Source organism: Panthera pardus, unplaced genomic scaffold (assembly GCF_024362965.1).
Source record: "Panthera pardus isolate Hobbes unplaced genomic scaffold, ASM2436296v1 HiC_scaffold_1, whole genome shotgun sequence".
Lineage (NCBI taxonomy): Eukaryota > Metazoa > Chordata > Mammalia > Carnivora > Felidae > Panthera > Panthera pardus.
In genome coordinates this window covers 86,296,101-86,323,200 of record NW_026526654.1, presented here as the reverse complement: position 1 = coordinate 86,323,200, position 27,100 = coordinate 86,296,101, and the positions used below count along the sequence as shown (strand labels likewise).

Genomic DNA, 27,100 nt, shown 5'->3' with positions numbered 1-27,100 from the left:
TCCTGCCTACGCTGTAGGCCACCAGTCCTGACACCAGTATGAAGCCTACCCACCACCGGCAGCAGTCTAATAGTGGCATAAATAAATAAGATGCAACTACGTAAATAAATAAACATAAGCTTTAACACTTTTGCTGCTTTGGATGGTAAAAGGTAATGAGAAATGGAAGAGAGCGGAGCAAACTAGGTGAACATACAGGTTTTGGAGGTTAGGAAAGCTAGGATTGCATTGGGTGGTTACTTTGTGAATTTAAGCAAATTATTTAACCTTCCTCAATCTCTCCATTTTCTTTGTGAAACTGAGACAATAATCATATCCATTTCATTAGGTTGGGAGGAATGAGAGAATCTACAAAAAGATTTAAAATTTTCCATTGCTAGCAAAATAGCGGACTAGAGAAAATCCTCCCACTACAGAATACTTAAGGATGCTGAGTTCAAAATTATTTTTTTTTTAATCTTTAAAAATGTATGGACTAGGTCTCAAGAGAGTAAAACATTCCTCTGAAATCAGGAATGAAGCTGTAGGATCAATCCAAGGAAATGAGACACTATCGGACATTCAGCTAGCCTGGAGGCACCTTCCGGTCCCAGATGGTCCAAGCTTTCATCTTAATGGAAACATGGGTGGGCAAGGGATTAGGAGGAAGGAGAACCAAAGACCACTACAGAAAGACAAGGCACATAAAAGGCTATGCCTTTAGAGAAATGTTAAATAAGGGAAAAACATGAACACCCCACCCAAGCAGTAGACAAGGAAAGTCATCTGTCTCAGTCTTGACTTTTAGTGGAAGAAGAAAAAGTCTTCCCGAGTCAGGTTGTCAGATTTAGAAATAAAAATACAGAGTGCCAGGGTTTTCTAGAGCAGGGAAACTCTTCTACACTTGTCCAAATCAATAGAATGTACACCACCAACAAACCCTAATGTAAACTATGGACTTTGGGGGTTAAATCTGTGTCAATGTTGGTTCGTTGATTGTAATGAACATACCATTCTGGTGGGAGATGTTGATGGAAGGGAGGCTGTGTGGGTGTGGGGAGGAGGGGTATGTGAGAACCTAGAACTAAATGGTCAGTTTTGCTGTGAACCCAAAGCTACTCTAAAAAATAAAATCTATTTATTTTATATAAATAACATGCTTATACTAAAAATGTATTCATTGTCGATTTGAAATTCCAATTTAACAAGGCACCCTGTATTTTTTATGGCAACACTGCCCTTCATAATCCATGGCTATTAGCCAGACCTAATATGGATTTGGGTCATGAATTCACATTACCTGTCTAAAAACTGTAAACTAAAATATTTATATTAAATAGATCACAGTTTGTATTGTCCCTAGGTGCCTGGTAAAAGCAAACAAAAAACTTCTTCCTATAAAAAAAATGCATCTTTACCCCAGGCCTCAAAATATTCCCGCAGTAGGGGTGCCTGGGTGGCTTAGTCAGTTAAGTGCGATTCTGGCTCAAGTCGTGATCTCATTGATCTCACTGTGCTGATGGCATGCAGCCTGCTTGGGATTCTCTCTCTCCGTCTCTCTCTGCCCGTCCCCTGCTCTCTCTCTTTCTCTCTCTCGAAATAAATCAATAAACATTAAAAAAAAAATTCCCACAAATAGATTTCAAACAAATGTAACATTACAATAGAAAAATACAAGGAAACAAAAGGACCACAGAAAAAAATACATGGACCAGACTCACCAGGACATTAGATATTGGACTAATCACATATAGAAAATAAACCATTTAAATAAATAAATCAGAAATTGAAACCATAAGCAAGAAGAATTTTTATATGACCAGAAACATTAAAAAACTAACCTCTAGAATAGATACATATAATTATTGAAATGAAAAACTCAAAGAAACCATTAAAAAGCAGATTATACATGACTGAGTAAAAAATCAATGATCTAGAAGCCAGAATCCAGCACCAGGAAAAAGAAAGAAAAATATGAAGGGAAAGTCGAATACGAAAGCTTGAGTAAGAAGAACTAAAAAACATTCAATGAAATTCCAAAAGGAGAGGAAATTAGAATTTTCCAAAACCGATAGTAGTTTTGAGGACTGATAAACCCTCAGAATTAAGAAGCGTAAAGAATACCAAGAAAGATCACTTTATTATTCATCAGTGGATGAATCGATACAGAATATGTGGTTCACGCATACACAATGGAATACTACTCAGCCATAAAAAAAAACCCACAAAATTTTGCCATTTGCAACAACATGGATGGATCTAGAAGGCAGAATGCTAAGTGAAACAATTCAGAGAAAGACAACTACCATGTGATCTCACTCACGCGGACTTTAAGAAACAAAACAAACACAGAAGAGACAAATGTAAAAACAGACTCAAATATAAAGAACAAATCGATGGTTATCAGAGGTGAGGTGAATGGGGAGACGAGTGAAATAGGTGAAGGGGATTAAGAGGACGCTTATCCCGGCTAAGTGCAGAGTAACGTACAGAAGTGTTGAATCGCTATGTTGTGCGTTATGTGTACAGTAATATAACACTGTACGTTAATTATGCTAGAATTAAAAAAAATAAGGAATGAATAAAATTTTTAAAAAACCAAAATTCGGAATTCTGACTACCTTTTGAGAGAAAACAGCGTGCACAATCCTGGACTAACATGCAGGGAACTCCAGATATTTATAATGTTCTATTTCTTTTCTTCTTTAATGTTTATTTTTGAGAGACAGAGAGACAGAGCATGAGTAAGGGAGGGGCAGAGAGAGAGGGAGACACAGAATCAAAAGCAGGCTCCAGGTTCCACACTGTCAGCGCAGAGCCCGACGTGGGGCTCGAACTCGCAAGCCATGAGATGATGGCCTGAGCCCAAGTTGGATGCTTAACCACTGAGTCCCCCAGGCGCCCCTATAATGTTCTATTTCTTTTTTTTTTTTAATTTTTTCTTAACGTTTATTTATTTTTGAGACAGAGAGAGACAGAGCATGAACGGGGGAGGGGCAGAGAGAGAGGGAGACACAGAATCGGAAGCAAGCTCCAGGCTCTGAGCCATCAGCCCAGAGCCCGACGCGGGACTCGAACTCGCGGACCGCGAGATCGTGACCTGAGCTGAAGTCGGACGCCCAACCGACTGAGCCACCCAGGCGCCCCTATAATGTTCTGTTCCTTAAGATGTATGGTGATGGGGGGGGGGGCCAGAGGTTCACTTTATTATTATGCATCCTAATACACATGCACATCAAAATTCCTTTTCATTACCAAATATTTATAAAAACATGAAAAATGTTTAAAAAGACCTTACTGTGTAGTGCACAGAGCATTCAGTATCTAACGATAACACAACAGCTGCTGTGCAGTCACCAGAAGATCTCTAGTGGCATGGGCCTCAGGGGCACTGGGTTGCTAACACTTTCCAGCTAGGACCCCCTATTCATGCATGTGGCTGGTCTTGTCATGGCGACAACTCAGGACAATGAAGTGGTCCTTCTTCTTTAGCCAGCAGCCTGATTCACCTTTACCCCTTCATCCTCCTCATCCATCCATCCATCCATCCATCCATCCATCCAATAAATACTTAAGTACCTCCCAAGGTCTGGGAACCTCCAGACTTCAGCTTTTATCCAAAGTCCTATAGTTTGAAGAATCTTAGGGCAACAATCGGTCAGCAAGTTATAGATACATGACTGGAGTCTAGTCCAAGGTGTATCTGATCCCTCTCCCTTGACCACCCCTCTACCAGTGTGTTTTGAAATGGGTTGTTGTGATTCATAAACTTGCATAATACATGATTCACAAGCTTCTCCCACACATTCGTGATTTTCATCCCCTCAATTCTGGTAACTGAAGCTCCCGGCTCACATGCACCGACGTGAAATGCCTTCATGACAGGTAACCAGGAGATTTTATCATGAACTGACTGCGATATTACAGAGGATCTGTGTGTAGGTTTCCTATTGCTGCTGTGCCAAACTATCACAAACTTGAAATGAGATTTGTCACCTACAGCTCTGTAGGTGAAACGCCCAACAGGGGTCTTACCCTGGCTAAATGAAGGGCTCAGCAGGGCTGCGTTCTTTCCTGGAGAATCTTTTTCATTGCCTTTCGCAGCCCCTGGATGTAGCCCATGTTCCTGGGCCGCTGGCCCCTCCTCCGCCTTCAAAACCAGCAATGTCAGATCCAGTCCGCACACAGAACTCCCCACACCCGCTCTTCTGCCTCCCCTCTCCCCACTTTTAAGGACCCTTGTGATTTCACTGGGTCCACCAGATGATCCAGGATCATTCTCTAGTCTGGGCATCAGCCGATGAGCACCCCTAATGCCTCTTTGCCATATAAAGGAATATGTTTAGGTTCCGGGGATTAGGACGTGGACATCTTTGCAGGTAGGGGTGGAACTACTCCACCGCTCGTACTATGAGACATCACTCATTATTCCCGAATTTTCTCTCTAAATTAGATGATCAAAAAGTAAGCTATCAGGATCATGGTATCTCTACCTTCCAGAGAAATGATTTACTTAAGCCATGCCTTAACGTCTACCTTTATAGAAGACCCAAGTGTGACCGAACAACCTCTGTGTTTTTCAGAAACGATTGAAGTTACTGTTCAGCACGTTATTCAACGTTCTTTTAATGTAAGAGCCTACCTTATAATTTTTTGCTAGAGTTTAATACCAGGAAAACTCCTGATTCAGCGGATGGATTCGCCAAATGAAAACAACGTGGACCACAGTCTTGTCTACCTTGCGCTGGTGGCTAGAAAATTTCAGAATGAAATTCACCCCACTTCCTGTAGTTTCTGTTTTGTTTTAGCTCTAAAAAAATTTTCTCATTTTGGGTTTTTAAAGTTACTGCAAGTACTCTAAAAAGTAGTCACTTCAGGGACGCCTGGGTGGCTCAGTCAGTTGAGCGTCTGACTCTTGATTTCGGCTCAGGTCACAATCCCAGGGTCGTGGGATTGAGCCCCCACATTGGGCTCCACACTGAGCGTGGAGCCTGCTTAAGATTCTCTCTCTCTCCCTCTACCCCTCTCCCCCACTCATGTTCTCTCTCTAAAATTTAAAAAAAAAAAATCTTCTAAAAAAAAGTAGTCATTTCTGTCTTAATAAATATAATGAAAACATCTATTAACCTTTTTTAAAAAAAGAGATCACTTTCACCTACTTTTGAAAAACTTACAAATGCTTTAGCAGGTTCAGAATACTGTAATTAAGAAATATTAAGATTTTCTAAGAATTTATGCCTAGTATGTACTCAAAAGAGATTTGGTGAATAATGCCTAATCACCAGTGAGCACGATAGCATTTTATTAAATCTAGCTCCACGGACCTAAACGCTGCTAGGATATTCTACGGTTTCAAGGCCCCGAACCACCACAGTTAATAGGGGAAAGCATAGATAGCAGGGGATGTGCCTCCCACTCTCACCTCTATAAGTGGCAGCTACAGGTTCCTTTGGCCACACTTTCACATGCAGAGCAATTAGGTACAAATAAGCCCCCCAGCATTTATGTGGGACCACAGTGCAGCCTGACCTGCCTTTTCTGCTTGGTATTCCTTTAGTCACCTTTACGCAACCTGTGCCTCCAGCAAATGGGACCCTTCGGGGTTCCCCAAAATTCCGTAACTTACGCCGTGCTCTGTACTTAAGCGTATGGCCCCATCTTCTCACACTCCGGGAGTCCTCCCATGTGCATCCTTTTTAAAAATAATAATTTCCTAAGTTTATTTATTTACTATCGAGAGCGAGGGCAAGCTGGGGAGGGCAGGGAGAGAGAGGGAGACACAGAATCCGTAGCAGGCTCCAGGCTCTGAGCCGTCAGCACAGAGACCGTGAGATCATGACCTGAGCAGAAGTTGGATGCTCAACCCACTGGGCCACCCGGGCGCCCCTCCCCCATGTGCATCCTTAAAGGCCACCTTCTCCATCCTGCCTCCTGCCATGCAGCCTCTCTCTTGTGAAACCCCACGGTACTTTGTTTCTTATGGTTCTTACATTTTATGTTCTACTTTGTAACGCAACTGTACGTGCACAGATACACACACATGCTTGCGAACCATTTGCATTACTTATCTTTATAATCCCTTTTAGAAGAAAGTGCCTTGTAAATGACATGTGCTCAAAAGTATCCATTGAATTTAACTGCATATAAATTCCCACATATAATTTAATTATATGCATAACTTTTGTGCTAACAGGAATAAAAACCATGCTACCACTTATCACACTGCATTACATTTTGCGGACCAGTTTATCTGGATAGTTCGCCCAAAGGTTTGTTGAAATTCGAATATATTTAATTTAAGATTCAACAGCTCCCTCTAGTGGCCTCTGTGGGCAACTGAGCTTGCTGGACTCCAGAGTTAAAACAATTTCATTTTATCTTTGGTACTTAAATTTGAAGTGGTTCTCAATAATTTCAGTTTTACTGTTAAAAACTGATTGCCACTGAATGGTAAATTTCATTTGGCATAAAAGTGTCATTTTTATGCCAAGAATAAATATAGGCAGTTATTGATCAATGGTTTCCATCTCAAATGACTATAAACCTGTTGTTAAAAATATGAATATATTTTAATTTAAATGTTAATAAATATTTGATTAAGGTTACAAAGCAAGTTTTCAGAAGGTCACGTATACTTTACCAGTACATGAGAATGACTATATCTTGGAACTCAGTGACAATACACAACACTCTATTTTTGCTTTTTCCAAATTCTGGAACAGTATCAGTTACAAATAACTTAAAAGCTCAAGCATTTTAACTATACAATCAAATGTTCAAGTTGAAATGGAACAACGTAAAACAAGGAACCAAGTAAAACTGCAAAACGTTAAACCCCAAAGTATAGCTCTTAATGAGGCCCAAATCTCTTAAGACACCATGCCCATGGCCTGGGGGTTTCCGCCGTGAAGGGAAAAGCTAAGGAGGTCAAGGTCTGGCTGTTGGTGGGTCTCCACACTCCGTGGCGGGCTTCCCAAGGAAGCAGCCCAAGCCACAGCATCACACAGTGAGAGGCTAAGCTCCAATAAAGCTAACTGTCTGAATTCTGGAAGAGCACAAAATGCTGCAGCTGGCCACAGGCTCTCCAAAGAACTCCAGGGAGAAACTGGTGGGGATCCCAACCTCCCCCGTCTTCACTGGCTCCAGAGAGGACAAGAAGAAACAGAAGGGCAACACTGAAATCTACAGCTATCATTGCTCATGTGACCTCCTTTGAGAAAATAAAACATCTATTTAATAGAAGCTTTTCTTGTATCCAGAATGTCTCTTTCCCTTTGGATTCCCACTGTTGCCTAGGATTCCAACAATTATTTACAAGCATTATAATTTTTGTGAATACTTTGATAGTTTCCCCTCTGGAGTTGTGTTTTTATATAAAATCTGACTTCAGAGAAGCGTTTTCATTAATGATATTTATTCTAATTGGGAAGGATGCACAAGAGGAAAAAGAAAGAGAACACACACACACACACACACACTGTAAGTTAGATAATCGTTTAGTGTGCGACATAAAAAAAATGTTTTAAAATACACAAAAATTATTGCTGGAGATTTTTTTTCATCCTAAGTTTACCAAAAAGCAAAACAGAACAAAAAATATATAGAAATTGGAACTAATTCTACTGCTATTAAATTGGTAGTTATTCTATAGTATGTTATAAAAATGCATAGTGTTTTTCGCTTTCATTGATAAAAATCATATAAACTTGGGGCTCCTTCTTCTTTAGAAACACATTCACTTTCCCTGAGTATCACCCAAATTATAATAATATGCCCACTGAAATCCACCCAGTCAGGGATGTTTCACCACTCTCCTTCATACTAAATATTAAAAACAGGCTGAGTAAATTTTTAAGAGTTTATCATAATTTCTTTTCACCAAATGATTCTGAAGTAAGATATAACGGACTATGATAATCCACTTACCCAACATACCAAAATTTGGAACCCAAATGCCATCACGTAATTTGTCCACAAACAAATACAAATAGTTAAAAATTGAAAAAAAATGCATCAAGGAAGCAAAATATTTTTCACTTCAGGTCAACGGTAAATGGCAAATGAATGGCGACATCAGGTAAGGTTGATGGTTCACACGAAATCAGTGAACTTCAACAAAGCCATCCGATCACCTAGCAAGGAACCTGCACCTTCTTGTCATCAATGGCTTCTAATGAATAGACACCTCTGAGTTTCTGACATGTAATCTCAGATTAGATTTTCCAAATTTCTCATTGCTAACTCAGTCAAAGCTTCCCATACACCGTTACCCACTTTAGTTGGAGAATAAGGAATACAAAGATGTTTCATTCAATACTTAAATGGACTTCCTTAGACTCTTTACTTGTCTGTCTTTAGCCCCAATGTGGAAATCACGTCTGTAAATAATGCTGAGACAAACATGATCTTTTGCAACACTTCTATCTATCCATCAAAAAAGATACTTTGGCCTCACAACCATGAAGTGATTATTAATATAACTTAATTTATAAGAGACCTAAATACGTGATACACATGTATATGCATACTAAAATGTGTTAAACCCTAAAGTTATATCCATCCAATAAAAAGCAAAAGGCCCCAGAACACTCCCAGGTTTTTATCACAACAAAATATCTCAAGAATGTAACAGCCTCATGTTTGATTTTCCATTGGGGCGAGGTGACTAATTTGCATTCGTTTACAAAATAAAATCATCCCCAAGTTCGCCCACCAGTGGATTGGCCGAAACATCAGAATAGTTGGTGGCAGTACTGAACATTAACAAAGTTCGTTTATGACCCAGAATTATAGTAAGAGGAGGCCTTAACTTCAAAAAGGAAGACATCACCCAAAGGGCCTGACGGGGGGGGGGGGGGGGGGGGGGGGGTATATGTTGAAAGTCAAGAAAAACGTGAAGCCGTCAGTCTGAGGCTCCAGAAGAAACAGAAGAGACAGTGGGGGAGGGGATGGAGGTCTGGAGGCCATTCTTACCAGGTTCGGAGCACTGGCGACTCTTAAGGACAAGTCCTGGAAAGGAAGGAAAAGATGTGCTGTTAGTACGCAGACGTGTGAGAGATCATTGGAAGTTAAATTAGAATGTCAGTTCTCGATTTGATCTGAAAAAAATATATGGAGAAAAAATAAATTGTGTGCACACACACACGCGCGCGTAAATGCATGCGTATAGATTTACACACCCTTGATAGATTTTAAGAGCACTGAGAAAATGATGCATTCTACCTAACATATCTGGATCACACCGCAACCCCACGGTTCTGGCTGTGTTATTCCGTAACGATGAGCCCTGGGTTTCAAATTCACTGATCTCTGGTTAAGTGCACAGGCTCTGAAGCCAGACTGCATAGGGTCAAATCCCAGACCGCGGTTTCTTGCTGCGTGACCCAGGGCAGTGATTTCATTTCTCTGCCAGGCTAACGGCAGAGAATGGAGTGAGGACTAAGTGAATTAATATCCACAAAGGGCTTGGAGCACTGCCTGGCACATTGTAAGCACATGCAAATGCACGTTGCCATCTTGGGGATTTGCTCTCTGTGGCGAAAAACTGGGCAGCTTCTCGGGAATCCTTGCTCCTTTGCAGACATTTATTAGCTCCCTCCACTGGCCCCCCACTTGGTCCCCCACGTGTAGAGAACTTCTGCTCCCCAGTCCCTACAGCCTCATCCCATCCTTCCGGAGCCCATCACCAGCCCTTGCCTTCCAGAAGCACCCTTCGTGGAAGCTGCCTGCCCCTTCCTACTTAGGATCATGCTAATTTATGCTCATCATACCATCTGGATGGGCAGCTACCTATTCACTCTTTTATTCACCAACCCAACACGCGTTTATTGAATGCTGGCAGTGGGCCTGGGTGGGAACGACGGAGGCCCGCCGTCTCTGCACCCATGTGATTTATCGTGTCTTTAATCCCATGGGGGGGGGGGGGCAGGCCAGGCAGGGACAGAACTGTCACCCTATTGCTGGAACTGTGTGCCATACCACACATCCTGGAGTGTCCTGTGGGGCTTGTCTCTAAACGAGGACACAATAAAACTTCTGGGAGAGAAAACGCTAGAGACACAATAGCTCATGAGGGTAACGGCAAGGGAGGAGGGGATCGGATGCAGGGTGCTCAGGCTCTGGGGCTCTGCGCGGGTCCCTGGGGCGCGGAGCCCGCCTGGGTGGAGTCAGTAATGTCAAGTGCAGCCCAATGACCTTGCTGGGTTGTGGGCACAGAGAGGCAATTTTAAGCCAATGTTATGGGTGTAGTTTGTATCACTTTCCCACCCAGCTGCTGAGGAAGGATGCTCCAAGTGCTTTCGGCGAGACCTCAAGGAAGTTGGAAGTCAGCGAAATAACATTAGTGCAACGGCCAGGGTGCTGTCAGAAATGGGAAGAATTCCCCTTTGGACACCGCTGAGGGTATAACTCTGCTGGGAAATGGCCATCCCGGCTACAGGCGGGGCAGCCGCTGCCCATCAGAGTGACCACGTCATAGGAGGAGCGCCACCGTGTGACAGAACGGTCACGCTGGTCTCAGCCCGCCTGCCCAACCAGGAGGAATGGCCCAGAAGCAGGGCAGAAGGACAAAGCCACACACCGAGACCAAGGGCTGACGGACCGTAAGAACATCTGAGGAAAAGGCACAGAGCGTCCCGAATCCTGCCAGGGGACGGAGGGGCTGGGGTGGGGGTTCCTGCCATTTTACTGTGGGGCTCGGAACCCGGACACTTGTCACCGTGGCTACCACCCCCCGGCACACACTGCCCGTGCCGTCCACATCGCGGTAGGGCTGGGGTGCAGGTCACAGCAGAAAACAGAGCAACATTCACTTCATGTCCACGCAGGAAGCGTGAGGCCAGCACTCAGGGGGGTTCGGGAACACGAAACTTGCTTCGGGGTTATGGTGAAGTCTCACTAAGTGAAGAAAGTATCCAGGTCATCTAGAAATGACAGGCCTTGGGGCGCCTGGGTGGCGCAGTCGGTTGGGCGTCCGACTTCAGCCAGGTCACGATCTCGCGGTCCGTGAGTTCGAGCCCCGCGTCGGGCTCTGGGCTGACGGCTCGGAGCCTGGAGCCTGTTTCCGATTCTGTGTGTCTCCCTCTCTCTCTGCCCCTCCCCCGTTCATGCTCTGTCTCTCTCTGTCCCAAAAATAAATAAAAAACGTTGAAAAAAAAAAAAAAAAAAGAAATGACAGGCCTTGGGGGCGCCTGGGTGGCTCAGTCAGTTAAGCGTCCAGCTTCGGCTCAGGTCATGATCTCACGGTCCACGAGTTCAAGCCACACAGAGGGCTCTGTACTGACAGCTCGGAGCCTGGAGCCTGCTTCAGATTCTCTCTCTCTCTCTCTCTCTCTCTCTCTCTCTGTCTCTCTGCCCCTCCCCTGCTCATGCTCTGTCTTTCTCTCTCTCAAAAATAAAATAAACATTAAAAAAATATATATTAAAAAAAAAGGAAATGACAGGCCTTGCTCTGTTGAGAAATTACTGCTGTTACCATAAAGATCTAGAAAGTGCCACAAAAGCAACCAGAAAGGGAGGATGCCATGAGGCTGACACAGTGTGTGTGGATTACAATGTCAGCAATTAGGGCAATTCCTTTCCTCCGTCCCACGCTAAACCAAGCAATCTTTTTCTCTCTTTAATGTTTATTTATTTTTGAGAGAGACAGAGACAGAGACAGAGTGTGAGAGGGGGAGGGGCAGAGAGAGAGAGGGAGACACCAGATCCGAAGCGGGTTCCAGGCTCCGAGCTGTCAGCACAGAGATGCGGGGCTCAAAGTCCCAAAGGCCAGATCATGAGGACGCGTCACCAAGGGAACCAGCCGGGCGCCCCAAGCAATCTCTCCCTTCAAAGGAGCCCAGTAAGTAACAACGACCAACGTGGGCAGAAGACGTGCCCGACTTTGTTACAAACTAAGAAACGGAGGAAACAGGTGAATCGACTGTTTAACACGGTTTGACTATAAAATAACTGAGAAGACACGGCAGCCAAAAGAACATCTGAGAGAAAATTATTTTTTTATACTTTACATGATTGTATTTTTAAACTTTATTTTTTTAGTAAAAATTGTCAAGTAGCCTCAAAAACGGAGCTGAAAAGACCTCTATGAATCCATTGCCTAGATTCAACAGCCATCATTTCACTCCGCTCATGCCATGAATTTTCATTTTGCTGGGTTTTTAAACAGCAAATCCCAGTCTTCATGGTACTTCACCCCTCGATCATTCAATATCCTCTTTAAAAGGGGACATTTTCTCACATAAGCATAATGCTTTCATCACACGAAACAAAATTATCATTCCGTAGTTAAGTCAGCCCTCTAGTTCCATGGTCGTTTTGCTATAACCCCTGAGTTTACAAATAGGTGTTTTTCCAGAAGTTTGGCTCTAAGTCGGTTTCGATTTCAGAAAATGTTTCCCACAACAGCATCTTTAACCCATATATCACCTGAAATAGAACAATTGTCCAGCTAAAAATGGTAGAAAGTCGTGCTTACCGTGTAAAAATGTTCTATTTCTACGGAATCACCCGGAATAAACATCTTCGTATACATTGTCTTTGTCCGTGTTTAAAATTATTTCTATCCTAAGTGAAATTCAAGAATTAGGATCATCCTAAGAATCCTGTTTCATGCTGCCACACTTCTTTCCAGAAAGTGCTATAGACAAGTGCTTCTCACACCTTAATGTGCATTGGAATCACCTGGGCACCTTGTTAAAATGTAAATTCTCCTTCCGGACATCTGGGGAGGGGTTCTGCGGTGACATCATGCTATCTGCTCATGGTTTGAATGGTATCCCCTGCCCTCAAATCCATACGTTGAAGGGGCGCCTGGGTGGCTCAGTCGGTTAAGCGTCCGACTTCAGCTCAGGTCACAATCTCGTGGTCCGTGAGTTCGAGCCCCGCGTCGGGCTCTGGGCTGATGGCTCAGAGCCTGGAGCCTGCTTCCGATTCTGTGCCTCCCTCTCTCTGCCCCTCCCCCGTTCATGCTCTGTCTCTCTCTGTCTCAAAAAAAAAAAAAAAAAAAAAAAAAAGTTAAAAAAAAAAAATCCATACGTTGAAGTCCTCAGTACCTCAGAATGTGACTTTATTTGGAAAGAGGGTTGATACAGATATAATTAGCTTAAAAAAAATCTTTTAATGTTTACTTATTTTTGAGAGAGAGAGAGACAGAGACAGAGTGTGAGTGGGGGAGGGGCAGAGAGAGAGAGGGAGACGCAGAGTCCCAAGCAGGCTCCAGGCTCCGAGCTGTCAGCACGGAGCCTGACGCGGGGTTTGAACTCACAGACCGTGAGACCCGAGCGGAAGTCGGCGCTTCACCAACTGAGCCACCCAGACACCCCCAGATATAATTAGTTTAGACGAGGTCATCAGGGTGGGCCTTCGCCCACTCTGACCAATGTCCTCATTAAAAGGGGAATCTGGACACAGACACGCACACACAGAAAATGCCACGTGAAGACTGGAGCCACGACGCCGGAAGCCAGGAGAGAGAAGCCTGGAACAGATCTTCCCCTGGAGGCTTCAGAGGGAGCACAGCCCTCCCAACACCTCAGTTCGGCCTCCCAGCCTCCAGAACTGTGAAACGCTCAGTGTCTGTTGGTTAGGCCCTCAGTTTGGGGTCCTTTTTTCAACAGCCCTAGCAAACTAATGCACAACCCTTTGCACAGCCCGGGTTAGGAGGATTCCTACTTGGACACACCCCGGCCCTGTGTTTGGGGTTAGGATAATGACTACAAGCTTAGACTCTGCAGTCAGACGGGCCTGTGTTCCATAACCTGTCCTGGGTAACTTCGTAAATTACTGAAGCAGGCTGAGCTTTGATTTCGTCACTTGTGACACGGCCATGCAGACCTGTCTTGTTAGGGTTTTGCAAGAGTTACATTACAAACACATGCGATATTCCAACTCTGCTGACCTTCAAGAGAGTACTTTTTAGGGCAAAAAAAAAAAAAAAAGTGGAGAAAAACTCAAAAATTTGTAGGCGATCAGGGAACAGGTGGGTGGTAAGGAATGGAAGCACAGGTGTGGCTTACTCTTTCAAAGCTTTTTTTTCTTTTCTTTTTTTGAAAAAGGGAAGTTAAAGAGAAATGGGACTTTGAAGGACTCACAAGGTCAAGGAAAATGTAATTTTTAGGATGAGCAGGACTTAGTATTTTTTTTTTATTATTTTTAAGGAATTTTTTAAATGCTCGTTTATTTTTTGAGAGAGAGAGACAGATCATGAGTGGGGGAGAGGCAGAGAGAGGGAGACACAGAATCTGAAACAGGCTCCGGCCTCTGAGCTGTCAGCACAGAGCCCGATGCGGGACTCGAACTCACGAACTGCAAGATCATGACCTGAGCTGAAGGTGAATGCTTAACCGACTGAGCCACCCAGGCGCCCCTAGATATCTTTTTTTTTTTTTTAATATTTTTGTGTTTCTTTTTTTTAAGTTTATTTATTTATTTTGAGAGAGCGAGCGAGCGTGTGAGCGGGGGAGGGGCAGAGAGAGGGAGGGAGAAAGAAAATCCCAAGTAGGCTCCACACTGTCAGTGCAGAGTGAGACATGGGCTCGAACTCATGAACCGTGAGATCATGACCTGAGCCAAAATCGAGAGTAGGACACTTAACCGACTGAGCCCCCCGGGCGCCCCCTTGATTGTCGATACCTTGTCCTCATCCTCGCCACAGGTAGAACCCAGGGCACTGTCCCCAAACCCTGCCCCAGGTGCTGGGGAAGGGGCAGGGGGCGGTGTGGCTGCCTGGGTCCTCCACAGCCTGGAGCTGAGAGGCCGAGAGACAACTGGAGGCACAACTTGAGCAACGGTCGGCGTGAAGGGGTCAGAGGGGGAAGGTCGGGTAGAAGGAAGGGGATGCTATGAAACCCCGGGAACTCAAGGAAAAGCGAGAGTCCCACTCGACGAGTGGGCAGTGGGGCGCTGAGGGGAGAGCCCAGGGTAGGCGCAGCGTGCACGGGGAGGGAGTACTAAGTGCTCTGAGTGCTGCTCGGAAAACCCAGGCTCAGCCCACCGAGCAGGTGATCGGGGGGAAGTTCCTCCGGGTGTGCCGACGTTTCCCACGTGACCTTGTGCCATCCTCCCACGCTGGCTCTGGGCTCAGACGTGTGGGCAGTGCCCGGTGGGGCATTCACAAACGGGACACAGCAGAGGCTTGGGAAGCCCCATTTGGGCCTGCTCGCGGTTCCCCTCTGCCACCACACGAAGAACATGTCCGGGCGAGCCTGCCGCGTGACGGGAGACCCCCGGCTGAGTAGCTCCATCACCCCAGCTGGGTGCCAGCTAGGTGAGGGGGCCCCGTCAAGCCCAGGTACATCCCCAATCTGTAAACCCACGAACTACACGAATGCTCGGTGTCGTGAGCCACTAGGCTTCGGAGTGGCTCATTACGTGGCGTAACGATGGGAACAGACGATGGGTACGGTGCCCGCGGTTGCTCAGCAGCCACGGCAATGACTCCTCTGGAAGACGAGAGCCCCTACCACACACCCCAGTTGTGGGGCCAGTAATGAGAGACAGGTGGGCACAGACGCCAGGAGCTCATCCTGGCAGAGAAAGAGGGACCACGGGAGCCACTGAAATTGGAGGGTCATGACCTCGATCATCTCGGCCAACTTGAAGGGTCCTAACGTGAAGTCCAAGTGGGCAGCCTGTCAGTCAGTATTTCCCGTAAGGGTGTCTCTCTCGCCGCTCAGACCCAGTAGGTAAAATCTTTGTGCCCATCCTGTTTACACCGGAAGGCGCCCTCAAGCTATTAGGGGGCCAGCGGCTTGGCCAGATACTGACCGGCAGGGGGCATCCGAGGCCGACGGAGCAAGCTTGGGCAAGACGGATGAGAGTTTTGTCCACAAGCTGCCCTGCACCCCCCTCCCGGCCCCCGGAGTCTAAAAGTGTTTTGGTCTGAAAGTGCAGCACAGTTGCCCGCTCTGGGGTGGTTCACAGAATCCCTGTGTCCGTGACGGAGGGTCTGGCTGAGATGCAGGGTGGAGGCAGCAAGACTCCCGGGCAGGTCTGAAATCTGCCCTGACCTGGCATCATCGACCACTTACCTGCTTGGCTTCTTGGCAGTGGTTTTCCAGTGACCGAGTCCCTCGCATTCCTGCCGGGCCCCACGGTCAGAGGCAGGGGCCACAGGCAATCCCTGCAGGACACCCAACGCCTCTACCCTCTCTGAGTCTGGCACTGAGTTTGATTTATAGATACAACGGTACGCAAGACTAGGTCCTGGCCCTGAGTCTCACAGTCACAGGGGTAGGAGGAGGTGAACAGGACGGCCGCCATGACAAGTGTATGAAGAAAAGGCAGAGAAGCCCGGGGATGTTACCCGGTCTGTGAGTTCTGGGTCTGTTAGTTCAAGAGAACGTCAGGGCTTCACAAGCCCTGGCCAGTTCATCCCTCGTGACCTCTCCGGGGCCTGTCCAGACCTGCTTTTGCCGGAAGGGTCTGCAGGCGGCATCACTGGCCGCCTCTTGCCTCTAAGATCAGGACCACCACGTGCCCGGATACACAGGTCTTGGCCAGAGGCGGCGGCCACGGTCTCAGTACGTCCTCTGCCAGGCGCAACATCAGAGCCTGGGATTCCGCTCCCCCAGTAAAGTTAGAGCCCGGTGTTTTCAGCCACACGTGGAGAAGAAAACAAGCCAGGGTCAGTCCCTTGTTGGCCAATCTAAGGGTCCTGGTGCCACTGGGTGTGCTGCCCAGCCCGAGCACCGAGAGCAGTGGTAGGGTTCCAGAACTCTCCTGTGGCTCAGGGCTCCATCCTCATCAGCAGCGACACTCTCAGGCTCTGAGGGCCTGGTCACCGTGGTCCCCAGGGGTGGGGCTGGAAGGCCAAGTTGCCTCCCAGGACTGTACTGGGGCCCAGACCAACTGTGGAATGTGGTGACTAAGCAGCATCGCCAAGGTGGCATTGCCTTGGGAATGGGGAGAAGGAAAATTCCTAGAACCAGGCGCTCAGGAGTCATGCCCACTTCTGGGTGCTGATTGAAGTGGGGGGCAGAAACCCCAAAGTGCGGGCCCAGCCTCCAGCCTCAGGCGAAAGCTGGCCTCTCCCGTCTGCGGAGCACGGCCTTGCAGGGAAGGAGCATAGCTGATGGGTCAGGTCCAGGGGAAGAAGCCAGAGTCAACGTGTCACGGCGGTCAGCCAGCTGGAGGGTCCAGACACATCACAGCAGGATGGAAACAGGGAAAAAGGCAAGAGGAGGTCAAGGTGGAGACTGCCTCCCAGGCTCAGGGAATTTCCACGGGAAAAGCCAGGGTGCTGTCCCTTGAGAAGGCAGGCAGGTGCAGGGCAAAGCACCCAGGCACCTGGCAGAGGAGACATTACGTCGGCCACGGTGAGGAAGAGTGGGTTTGATTCAGGCCGGAAGTAGAACAGGCAGAGGCAGAGGACAGGGACCAGGGGCAGCGGGGAAGAAGGTGGCCCCGCAGGGCCTGCGAGGGCGCGGAGAAGAAAGAGACCGGCAGGAAGCTCTTGCCTCCTTGTCGGTAGTGGGTAGGGTCGTGATACACAGCACTGCATTTGTCAGCTCCTGAGGGAACCAGAAGCAGAGTCTGGGGGGTGGAGCAAGCTGACTCAGCCGGCCCTCCCCCACCTCCTCCTCCGGCAGGGCCTGGAAGGGTCCAGGGACCTGCAGCAAAGACAAAGCCCCGGGCGCGTTCCCGCTCTGCGTGCTCACTTGGGGGCATGTCCTAGCTGCCTGTTATGGTCCCTGTGCTCCCAGACGGCATATGACCACTGCGCTCTGTTTCTTGAGTAGCCTCCACCTGCTTGGGCCCATCACAGTATTTCTGCCACCTCGTGCCTCCTCAGCCAACTGGGTTCCTGGAGCCTCTAAGTCACTCTATCCGTTGGAGGCAGAAGTCTTCTTCACAGACAGGCTGATAAAACTAGTTCTCTGGGATGTGCAAGGAGAGGGAAGGGGAGGAGGAAGGAGCACAAGGAAGAGGTAGGGAGGGAGCATGAGGAAGGAATGGGGAGGGAGCACCCAGAGAGGGAGAGGGGAGGAGGCATGAGGAAGAGGTGAGGAGGGAGCTCTGTGGGGGGGGGAAGGGGAGGGGGCAGCCAGGGAAGGGGCGGGGAGAGGGAAGGATGGGGAAGGGGTGGGGAGAGAGCACAGGGCCAAACTTTCTCGCATTCAGCGGACTGGGAAACTGAAAAGGAAAGAAGCCGGGAGCACTGGTCTCTCCTTGAACCTACCCATCTTAAGAGTCGGGATTTAAGAGTCGGGAACACACAGCCTGTACCGCAGCTCCCCGAGTGTGACCCCACCTGTAATCGCCCACCCTACTTGGCAGCACAGGCCCCCCCAGCAGCCCTTGTGCTGCCACCATTCTCCCCAGGACCTTCCCGGTTAAGCTTCATGGCCTAACATACAAGGAAAATGTGCACCTTCTGGGGTGGCTTGTGCACAGACAGTAACGACAATAAATGAGGTTTATTAAGTCTTACTGTGCGTCAAGCACATATGAAGTTTCATTCGATCCTCATGAGGACACTTGGGGTAATAGTACACTACTCCTACTTGAAAATGGAGACAGGGGCGCCGGGGGGGGGGGAGGGGGGCTCAGTCGGTTGAGCGTCCGACTTCGGCTCAGGTCATGATCTGGCGGTCTGTGAGTTCGAGCCCCACATCGGGCTCCGTGCTGACAGCTCGGGGCCTGGAGCCTACTTCGCATTCTGTGTCTCCCTCTCTCTCTGCCCCAACCCACTCTCATTCTGTCTCTGTCTCTCTCAAAAATAAATAAACAATAAAAAAAAAATTTTTTTTTAAATAAAAAAAAAGATAACGGAGACAAACGCGAGCCTCCGTAACTTCCCCAGATTGCACAGCTAGTCATTGAAGGAGCAGGGTTTCGAACCCACGGCCCCAGCTACTGACCACAGATATGATGCCACACGCAGAGTGGGCTCCGTCCCAGCAGGCCAGCCCCACCTGCCCCCAGGCAGACCTGAGAGGGTCGCCTGGCGGGTCCTAACCCTTCCCAGAGGCTCCTCAACAGAATTCAGCTCAGCACTGCACAGGTACTGTGCTCAGAGCTTCCGGGGACACTTGGGTGGCCGGGCACTGGCCCTGAGATGCTTTCCAGTCGGGCCAGCTGCCGCCAGAAGGACTGGAAGGTAGGAAATGAGCCTCTTGGGGGCACGGCTGGGGGCCAGGGCAGGACGGGTTCTCTGGACCGAGGGGAGCCCGGAAGGCTCTGTGAAGGGGCTGGCATTTCCACGGGATCTGCGAGGCAGGGTGGGCTGGGGACAAGTAAGGGTACAGAAGGACGGGGCCAGGGACGCAAGGAGAGGCTGGTCCAAAATGATGGAACAGTAAGAGCGGCGGTGACCCTGCGCATCATCCTTTTAACAGGCCGCTTTACGTGTGTCGCAGGCGAGCGCATCCTTTCCCGGCCACCGTCCACATGGCTTCCCTCTGCGCTGTCGCTAGGAGCCTGTAACTCATGATGAGTAAGTGGGCGGGGCTGGGGGCACGTGTCTGGTGCTGTCCTGCCCCCACCTGTCTCAAGCCCACTGTCTGAGCTGGAGGCCTCCCTGACACTCAGTCCCGCAGCTCTAACCTGGGATCGTGACTGTCCATCATCACGGGATTATCGTCACGATTCAATACTGGTGCACGTTGAGTGCTCAGATTGGCGCCACGTGTAGTAAGTGCTCAATAAAGCAGGGCTGCCCTGAGTACTAGCAGTAGGAGTAGCAGTAGTTACTACACGGACCTGCCTGGCCCGGCTCTGCCAGCCTTTCTGCACCACGTTGTGCCCCAACTCCCCTCCGTGGCTGGGCTCCACTCTGGCCTTCCTTCCGAAGGTTCCTTCGTGTATCACAGAACTCACAACGAGAACACAACGGGAACGATTTTCTCATGTATCTGTCTAAACCTGTTGCTCACTAATACTATTTACAGATTTTTTTTTTTTCGATCACATTCTCAATGCACGGAAGGCTGTTGTGGTGCAATGCTCAAGGATGCTGTGCCGGCCTGTGTATTTACCTGCTAATGAATTAGTAGATCTCCTTGACTCGGGGTGACGGCCCATAGATACCCTCGGAATAAGAAAATTTTTATACAAGGCAATAACTCCTAATGGATGCTAATATTTAAACTTAGCCTCTATGAATACTATGTCCATTATTAACCTCTCACTTAATCGTAAAATCGTGGATGGTTACAAGACGGCTGTATTTTCTCTGTGGTTCACCCCAAATACCAAAGGAATGTGGCAGGAACCTACGGCTGCTTCCAGCTCAACAGGTCTGAAGACCTTCTATCCAGAAGTGAGAGTCGTAAGCGTGGCAATTGTGGAGTGGAACAGGTGATGATTATGCAAGAAATGGTGTACTGTATTTTAGAAGGTCAATTCTGAAGGGCAAGGGAGTGAAAGTCTTTATTAAGGAGGGGAAAAAATGTCAGTTATGCTGCTGTGTGCACAGAAAGGAATCTACTCCTCCATTGACAAAAATGCCTCGGCTGCTTTCTTGCGCCTCATCTTAGGGTTTGTTGACAAATCTAAAAGAATGTGACGGGCATTCCTTGGGAAATGCCCTTTTATTTTTAAGTTTATTTATTTATTTTGAGAGAATGAAAGCATGAGCAGTGGGGAGGAGCAGAGAGAGAATCCCGAGCAGGCTCCCTGCTCTCAGCCCTGCCAAGGGCTCAAACTCCTGAACCATGAGATCATGACCTAAGCAGAAATCAAGAGTCAAATGCTCAACCAACTGGGCCACCCGGGTGCCCCTGAGAAACGCCCTTTTAAATTTTGTGTGTCCTCAGACCCTTTTACATGACATTTATCACGTCTTCTTCATAGCGATTATTTGAATGACAGTTTCATGAGCTACAATCTTTCCCATTTTCCTCTCGTCCCTACACCAAGAGGGGTCAAAACACATGAATTCATTCCTTCACCAAACAAGAAAGCACCTTTTCACCCATGAGACCATATTCCCCAAGCATCCACAAAAATATTATTTTATATCTGCATATACAGTTGACCCTTGATCAACATAGGTTTGAACCACATGGGTCCACTTACATGCAGATTTTTTCAATAAATGTATCGGAAAATATTTTGAAGATCTGCGACAATGTGAAAAAACTCACAAACCGTTCAGTCTAGAAATATTGAAAATTAAGAAAAGGTCAGGTATGTCATGAATGCATAAAGTATATGTAGATAGTCTATTTTATCATTTACTGCCATTAAATATGCATGAATCTATCACAAAGTTAAAATTTATCAAAACGTGTGCACACGCAGACTGCACGTGGTCCCGTTCCCAGTCAAGAAAAATATAAACAAATGCAAAGATGCAATATTAGATCATAACGGCACACAATTAACTACAGTGAATACTATAGCCCCCTTGCTGGAATTGCAGTGAGCTCAAAGTAACTACTTAAAACCCCTGTGATGCTAATCATTTTCCAGTGAGCAGTTCACGTCTCCAGTAAATTGTATTTTGCAATTAAAAAGTGATCTCTGGCAGTTCTCACTATTAGTAAATTTGGGGGGCGTCAACATTTATACACAGATTTTAAAGCATGTGTGGGGTTGGCACCCCTAACCCCCATGTTGTTCAAGGGTTAACTGTCCTTTATCTTTCATACTTAAATCTGAACTCCTGCCCCTGGACCTCCCCTGCTAAGCCCCCAGGTAGCACCCTATTTGTGAGTTAATTCCATGATCTAAGAGACGAGGCAATTCTCCAATCCATCCAAGGTGGTCTTTGATTACTGCCACTAAACACACACACAGTATCTTTTAAGAACAGGGTTTCATATATCCACCCAGATTTATTCAACTTTATCAAAATGCAAACATTTAAAACAATGTTAAAATATGAGCACTATACACAGGTTGTCAAAGAACAGGATTTCTTTACAATTAAATGCCAACGTCATCTAGCATTTAACTCCTCCCCTATCAAGGCAGAAAAAGCAGAGTTGTCTTTTGTTTATTTGTTTGTTTGTTTTGAAAGAGGGTGGGGTAGGGGGGTGGAGAAAGAATGAGCGGGGGAGGGGCAGAGGGAGAGAAAAAGCAGAGCTGTTTTAAAATCAGGACCCTCAATATATTATTTACTTTGAGAAACTCTTAGACCTACTGAAGTGGAAAGCAAGTTGGCAAAGATAATTTATATGTTAGTAAAAGGTACTAGTATAAAAGGGAATGCGGTGCATTTTCAAATGCCTATCAATTCCTTCCTTTGATTTATTCTCACCTAGGTTATAATAATAATAGAGAAGCAAAGTCAGGAGAAGAGCTAAGCTTTTGCTGGGAATCTGATGGTGGGAAGGGATTTATAGTCTGATTTGGAGGACTCTAGGCGGGAACATTTTGTTTTCTGTGTGCTCATTTTCGTTTTACCATTGGCTTTAGCTCACTGTCGAAGCTCTGGTAATTTACGTTGGATAATGTGACTGAACATCACTTGGGATGATAAATCGTATGGAGAGTGAATTTTCAGCCTTGTGTAAGGGAATAATCTTAGAACAGAATTAACTGATGCAGTGTTCTGACCCATTCCAGAGTCTTCCCGGGGAATGTCTGTCTACATTGCCTACAACCAGTTCCAGGAAGATGCCTGAAGAAACATATTCATGATGGGTAAGTCCCTTCTTCACTGACTGTTCCTCTTCTTTCCCCAAAGGGGAGAATGGATGGCCAACGAGTTAAGAAAACCAAAACCTGGAGAACTAGATAGGCTGAAAGTAAATGATCCGTAGCACAGGCTTCCATATCGTGAATCTCAAATATACAAATATCAATCCAACCTAGATAAAATCAGTTCGGTAAGGAAGAAGTAAGCACATGGGCCGCATTAAAAACTTTGAGCACGGATATAAATGGCATCCATTCAAAATGCACATAGAGCCTGTCAGCATCAGGAGTCACGATTTCGCTCCTAATTATCAGGGATATTTTATGTTTTTTATTTCATTTTTATAATAGTTGTTCCTTCTTTTTGTAATTTACAAATAGCGGTTCGTGATACTTTGGAGATTTTAAAAAACAATCCTTTACCGGGGTGCCTGGCTGGCTCAGTTGGTAGAGCACACAACTCTTGATCTCAGGGTCATGATTCCAAGCCCCAAGCTTGGCACAGCGTGTACTTAAAAAAAACCCAAAAAAACAAAAACAGAAAAAGTAAAAAGCAGCAATCCTTTAAGGACAGAGAGGCCGTGCCCTGGAGGGGACAATGCCATAGTGCACCTAGGAGGAACCTAGGTCCTTGAATGACCTTAAGAGGTAGACCAGAATTCCAGACTGCTCACCAGAAACTGTGAAAGGGAACCAGAGTAAATTTCTACATTAAAAAAAAAAAAACAATAGTAATACAGATTGTGTGTATATGTATATATGCAGTAAATGTACAAAACACTTTCTGGAGAGAATGGCCAGACAGGAGAGTGTAAATGGAAGGGGTTTCTACTCTATCCATTCTTCTTATGGTTACTGTGTACACAGATTTGTACTGTGTTTTCATTCATATATTTTAAAATGTCTCTAACATTGCATTATATTTATAAATTAAAAATAGAACCAAAAACAAGCTATCTTAAGATATCATTAATATAGTGAATAAAGGCTGATGTACAGTGGAAAATAAATTGTTTTGCAAATATTTTCCATTTGTAAAAAACAAACCCCACAGACGTTCTATGTCCTTATTATTAATAATTTATTTTTTGCTTTAATCCAAAGCTTTTTGAAATGTATTATATGCAATTAAATCTGCGTTAGGGTACTACCAATACAGCACATAAAGAAAGAGCTGATTATATAATGAAGATTCTAATCTTAACTCTATTATTTTTCTTAATTCTAGGTTTTCTCAAAAGCTACTTGTTATCATCAAAGTCCCTTCACGTCTCTCAAGACGACATTAGTCGATATTTAGCACTGCAGCCTATTAATGCAGGTTTTTCAAAAGACACACACAACACTGTCTTTTCTGTGTGTGTCCCATTCATCATTTGAGCTGTCAATCTTTTTTAAAGTCTAATTTACCAAACCTTCTCCTGTAAACTTGCCATTATCTCAAGGCCCAGTAATGAAATTGTCACTGGTGTCCGAGAAGCGATGCTTAGTTTGAGATGTCTGTTACTGAAACACAAAAATGAATTCATCCAACCTTTTCCCTGAGTTATTTGACACAGGTATTCCCCCTCCTTATCTACATATGTATGCCTACACACACACACACACACACACACACACACACACACAGGGTGGGGGGGCGGGGAGGGGGAATGGTATAAATAGAATGATGTAGAACCAGACAAACAGGATTTTGCGTTTCTGCAAATGCTGCACTTCTTAAGACTGAGTGACTGGCCTCAGGGAGCCAGACCTACCCACACACCCAGGCCTGAGTGCACAGGGGAATCAACAAGAAGAAATGAAGAGATATTCTCTGTTCACCCCTCCCCTTCCCTCCTCCATGGTCTTCTCTTAAGTTTCTCAAGATCCACATATGAGTGAAAACATATGATATCTGTCTTTTTCTAACTGACTTATTTCACTCAACATAATACCCTCCAGTTCCATCCACGTTGCTGCAAATGGCCAGATTTCGTTCTTTCTCATTGCCAAGTAGTATTCCATTGTATATATAAACCACATCTTCTTTATCCATTCACCAGTTGATGGACATTTGGGCTCTTTCCATAATGTGGCTATTGGTGAGAGTGCTGCTATAAACATTGGGGTACGTGTGCCCTTATGAATCAGCACTCCTGCATTCCTTGGGTAAATTCCCAGCGGCGCTATTGCTGGGTCATAGGGTAGGTCTATTTTTAATTTTTTGAAGAACCTCCACACTGTTTTCCAGAGCGGCTGCCCCAGTTTGCATTCCCACCGACAGTGCAAGAGGGTTCCCGTTTCTCCACATCCTCGCCAGCATCTGTTGTTTCCTGAGTTGTTCATTTTAGCCACTCTGGCTGACGTGACCACCCGTCTTTGACAAAACTTCTCTTCCTTTGAATTCTGGGATGCCGTGCTCTATTAGTTTTCCTCCCTGACAACGCCCCTCCCTCGCCTTTGCAGTTTCCTCTCCCCTACCTGGACATTACCTAATTGTGGTTCTTCAAGGCTTGGTCCTTGACCCTCTTCTGTTGTCACTTGACACTCTCTCCCTAGGTGAGTTCGCCCATGCTCACAGCTGCATTACTGTCTGCTGCAGGTTGAACTGCGTCCCCCACAAAAATGTGGGGTTCTAACCCCCAGCACCTGTGAATGTGGCCTCAGTTGGAAACAGAATCTTTCAGATGATGAAGGTAAAATGATGTCACTAGGCTGGGCCTTAATCCAGTACGTCCTTCTAAAAAGGGGAAATTGGACAGAGAGACAGACGCATACAAGAAGGGTGCCCGGGTGGCAAAGTCGGTTAAGCGTCTGACTGTTGATTTCGACTCATGGTTCGCGAGATCATGACATTGAGCCCCGTGTGGGGCTCTGCACTGAGAGCACGGAGCCTGCTTGGGATTCTCTCTCCCTCGCTCTCTGCCCCTCCCCCAACCTGCTCACTCTCCTTCTCTCTCTCTCAAAATAGGTAAACATTGAAAAAGAAAAGGGAGATGGTATGAAGACACAGGCAGAAGACGGCCACTGACAAGCGAAGGAGACAGGCCTGGAACAGACCTCTCCCTCACATCCCCCAGGAGAACAGCCCTCGCCAACACCTGGACCTCAGACTACCAGGCTCCGGGACCGTGAGATCGTGAGTTTCTGTTGTTTCCTAAAGCCACTCCGGCTTTGTACTCGGTTACAGCGGCCACAGGAAGCTGACACGCCATCTATTCCCACAGTCCTCTCTCCGATCTACACGTTTCTCACAAGCTGGGTCCGTTATCTTCACTGGCTGCTTACTGACACCTTTGGGGGGATGTCCAAAAGACACTGCAAATCTAACATCTCCGAAACAGAACTCTGTTCTTTTACATCCTGTGCCACCAAATTTGACAAAACAAAATTTAAAAAGAAAGCAAGAAACCCAAGGCGCCCTGTCTCAGTAGGTCTCGCCCCCGTGAAAGGCGGGGGTAATTCTCAAAACCTCTGACCCCGTTCCCCACCGCCTCACTTCCAACCAGGTCCGGGTGCTTGGGAATCCCTCTCGGGCATGCACGATACCCGATCTGTCCTGACCCCCCTGTGGCCAAAGAAGTCACCATTTCCTGGCTGGAAGAGAGGGCTCGAGATCACGCGGAGAAAACCACTCAGGGATCACTCTGCTTTGAGCCTGTCTCTCTCGTCTCATCCGGCTTCACTGTCCGTTGGCACCACTGTCCAAGGCCTTTGATCTCCTTAAACACAGCCAGATCTTTCTCCCGCCCAGGGATGTGTCTTACACTCGCCTAGAATCCTCCTCCAGGGCCCCTCCCCCGCTGCGGTCCCACGGCTCCACGTGGCAGGTCCTCTGTATGATTTACCTCTCAGCTTACATGGCCCGTTCCAGAAAGGCGCCCCCGGCCTGTGCTATCTGGAGTCGCTTCTCCTCAAGCAGCTCTCCATCTCAGCCCCATTTATTTCCTTCACAGATCTGATCACGTTGGCGGACTTCACACTTGGCTTGTGCTCCGTCTCCCCGCAAGAATTTGTTTCGAGAAGGCAGGGGTCATCGTCACGCGCACGGGGTCTAGGGCTGTGCACACACACTCAAAGCCGGCCTGGCTGTGCAGCCTCGTCGCCCACCACATGGTCCCTCGTTGGGTTCCACACACCCAGCACGCTCTCCTCCAGGGCAAGGCTCCTGTTTTCCATCCGTATTTGTCCAGCTGAACTCCTACTCATACCTCAGATGCCCCAACACCGGCCACTTCCTCAGGGAAGGCTTCTCAACTCCCAGACAAGATCAGACTCCCTGTTGTACCTTCTGGCACGTTGTCCTCCTCCTTCATGGCACTACCAGGGCTGAAATTTTCTATTAGATCAGTGTCTAACTCTCCCATAAGACCATATGCCCATCGAGGCAAGAATCACAACCAGTTTTGGTCACCATTGTATTCTAGTATTCAGCACAACACTGGCACATAACTGCTTTAAAAAATTATTTGTTTGGGGCGCCCGGGTGGCTCAGTCGGTTGAGCGTCCGACTTCGGCTCGGGTCATGATCTCACGGTCTGTGGGTTTGAGCCCT

At 46.8% G+C, this 27,100-nt stretch overlaps 1 protein-coding gene across 2 annotated transcripts in view; it reads right to left on the bottom strand.

Moving 5' to 3' along the window:
* SPATA13 (spermatogenesis associated 13) overlaps nt 1-27,100 on the bottom strand; it is a 338,414-nt gene that overhangs the window by 285,935 nt on the left and 25,379 nt on the right. For both annotated transcript variants that reach the window (XM_053900894.1, XM_053900895.1), the window contains exon 2: nt 8,953-8,988. In XM_053900894.1, the coding sequence (XP_053756869.1) occupies nt 8,953-8,988 (36 nt within the window). The remainder of the gene's footprint in view (nt 1-8,952; nt 8,989-27,100) is intronic.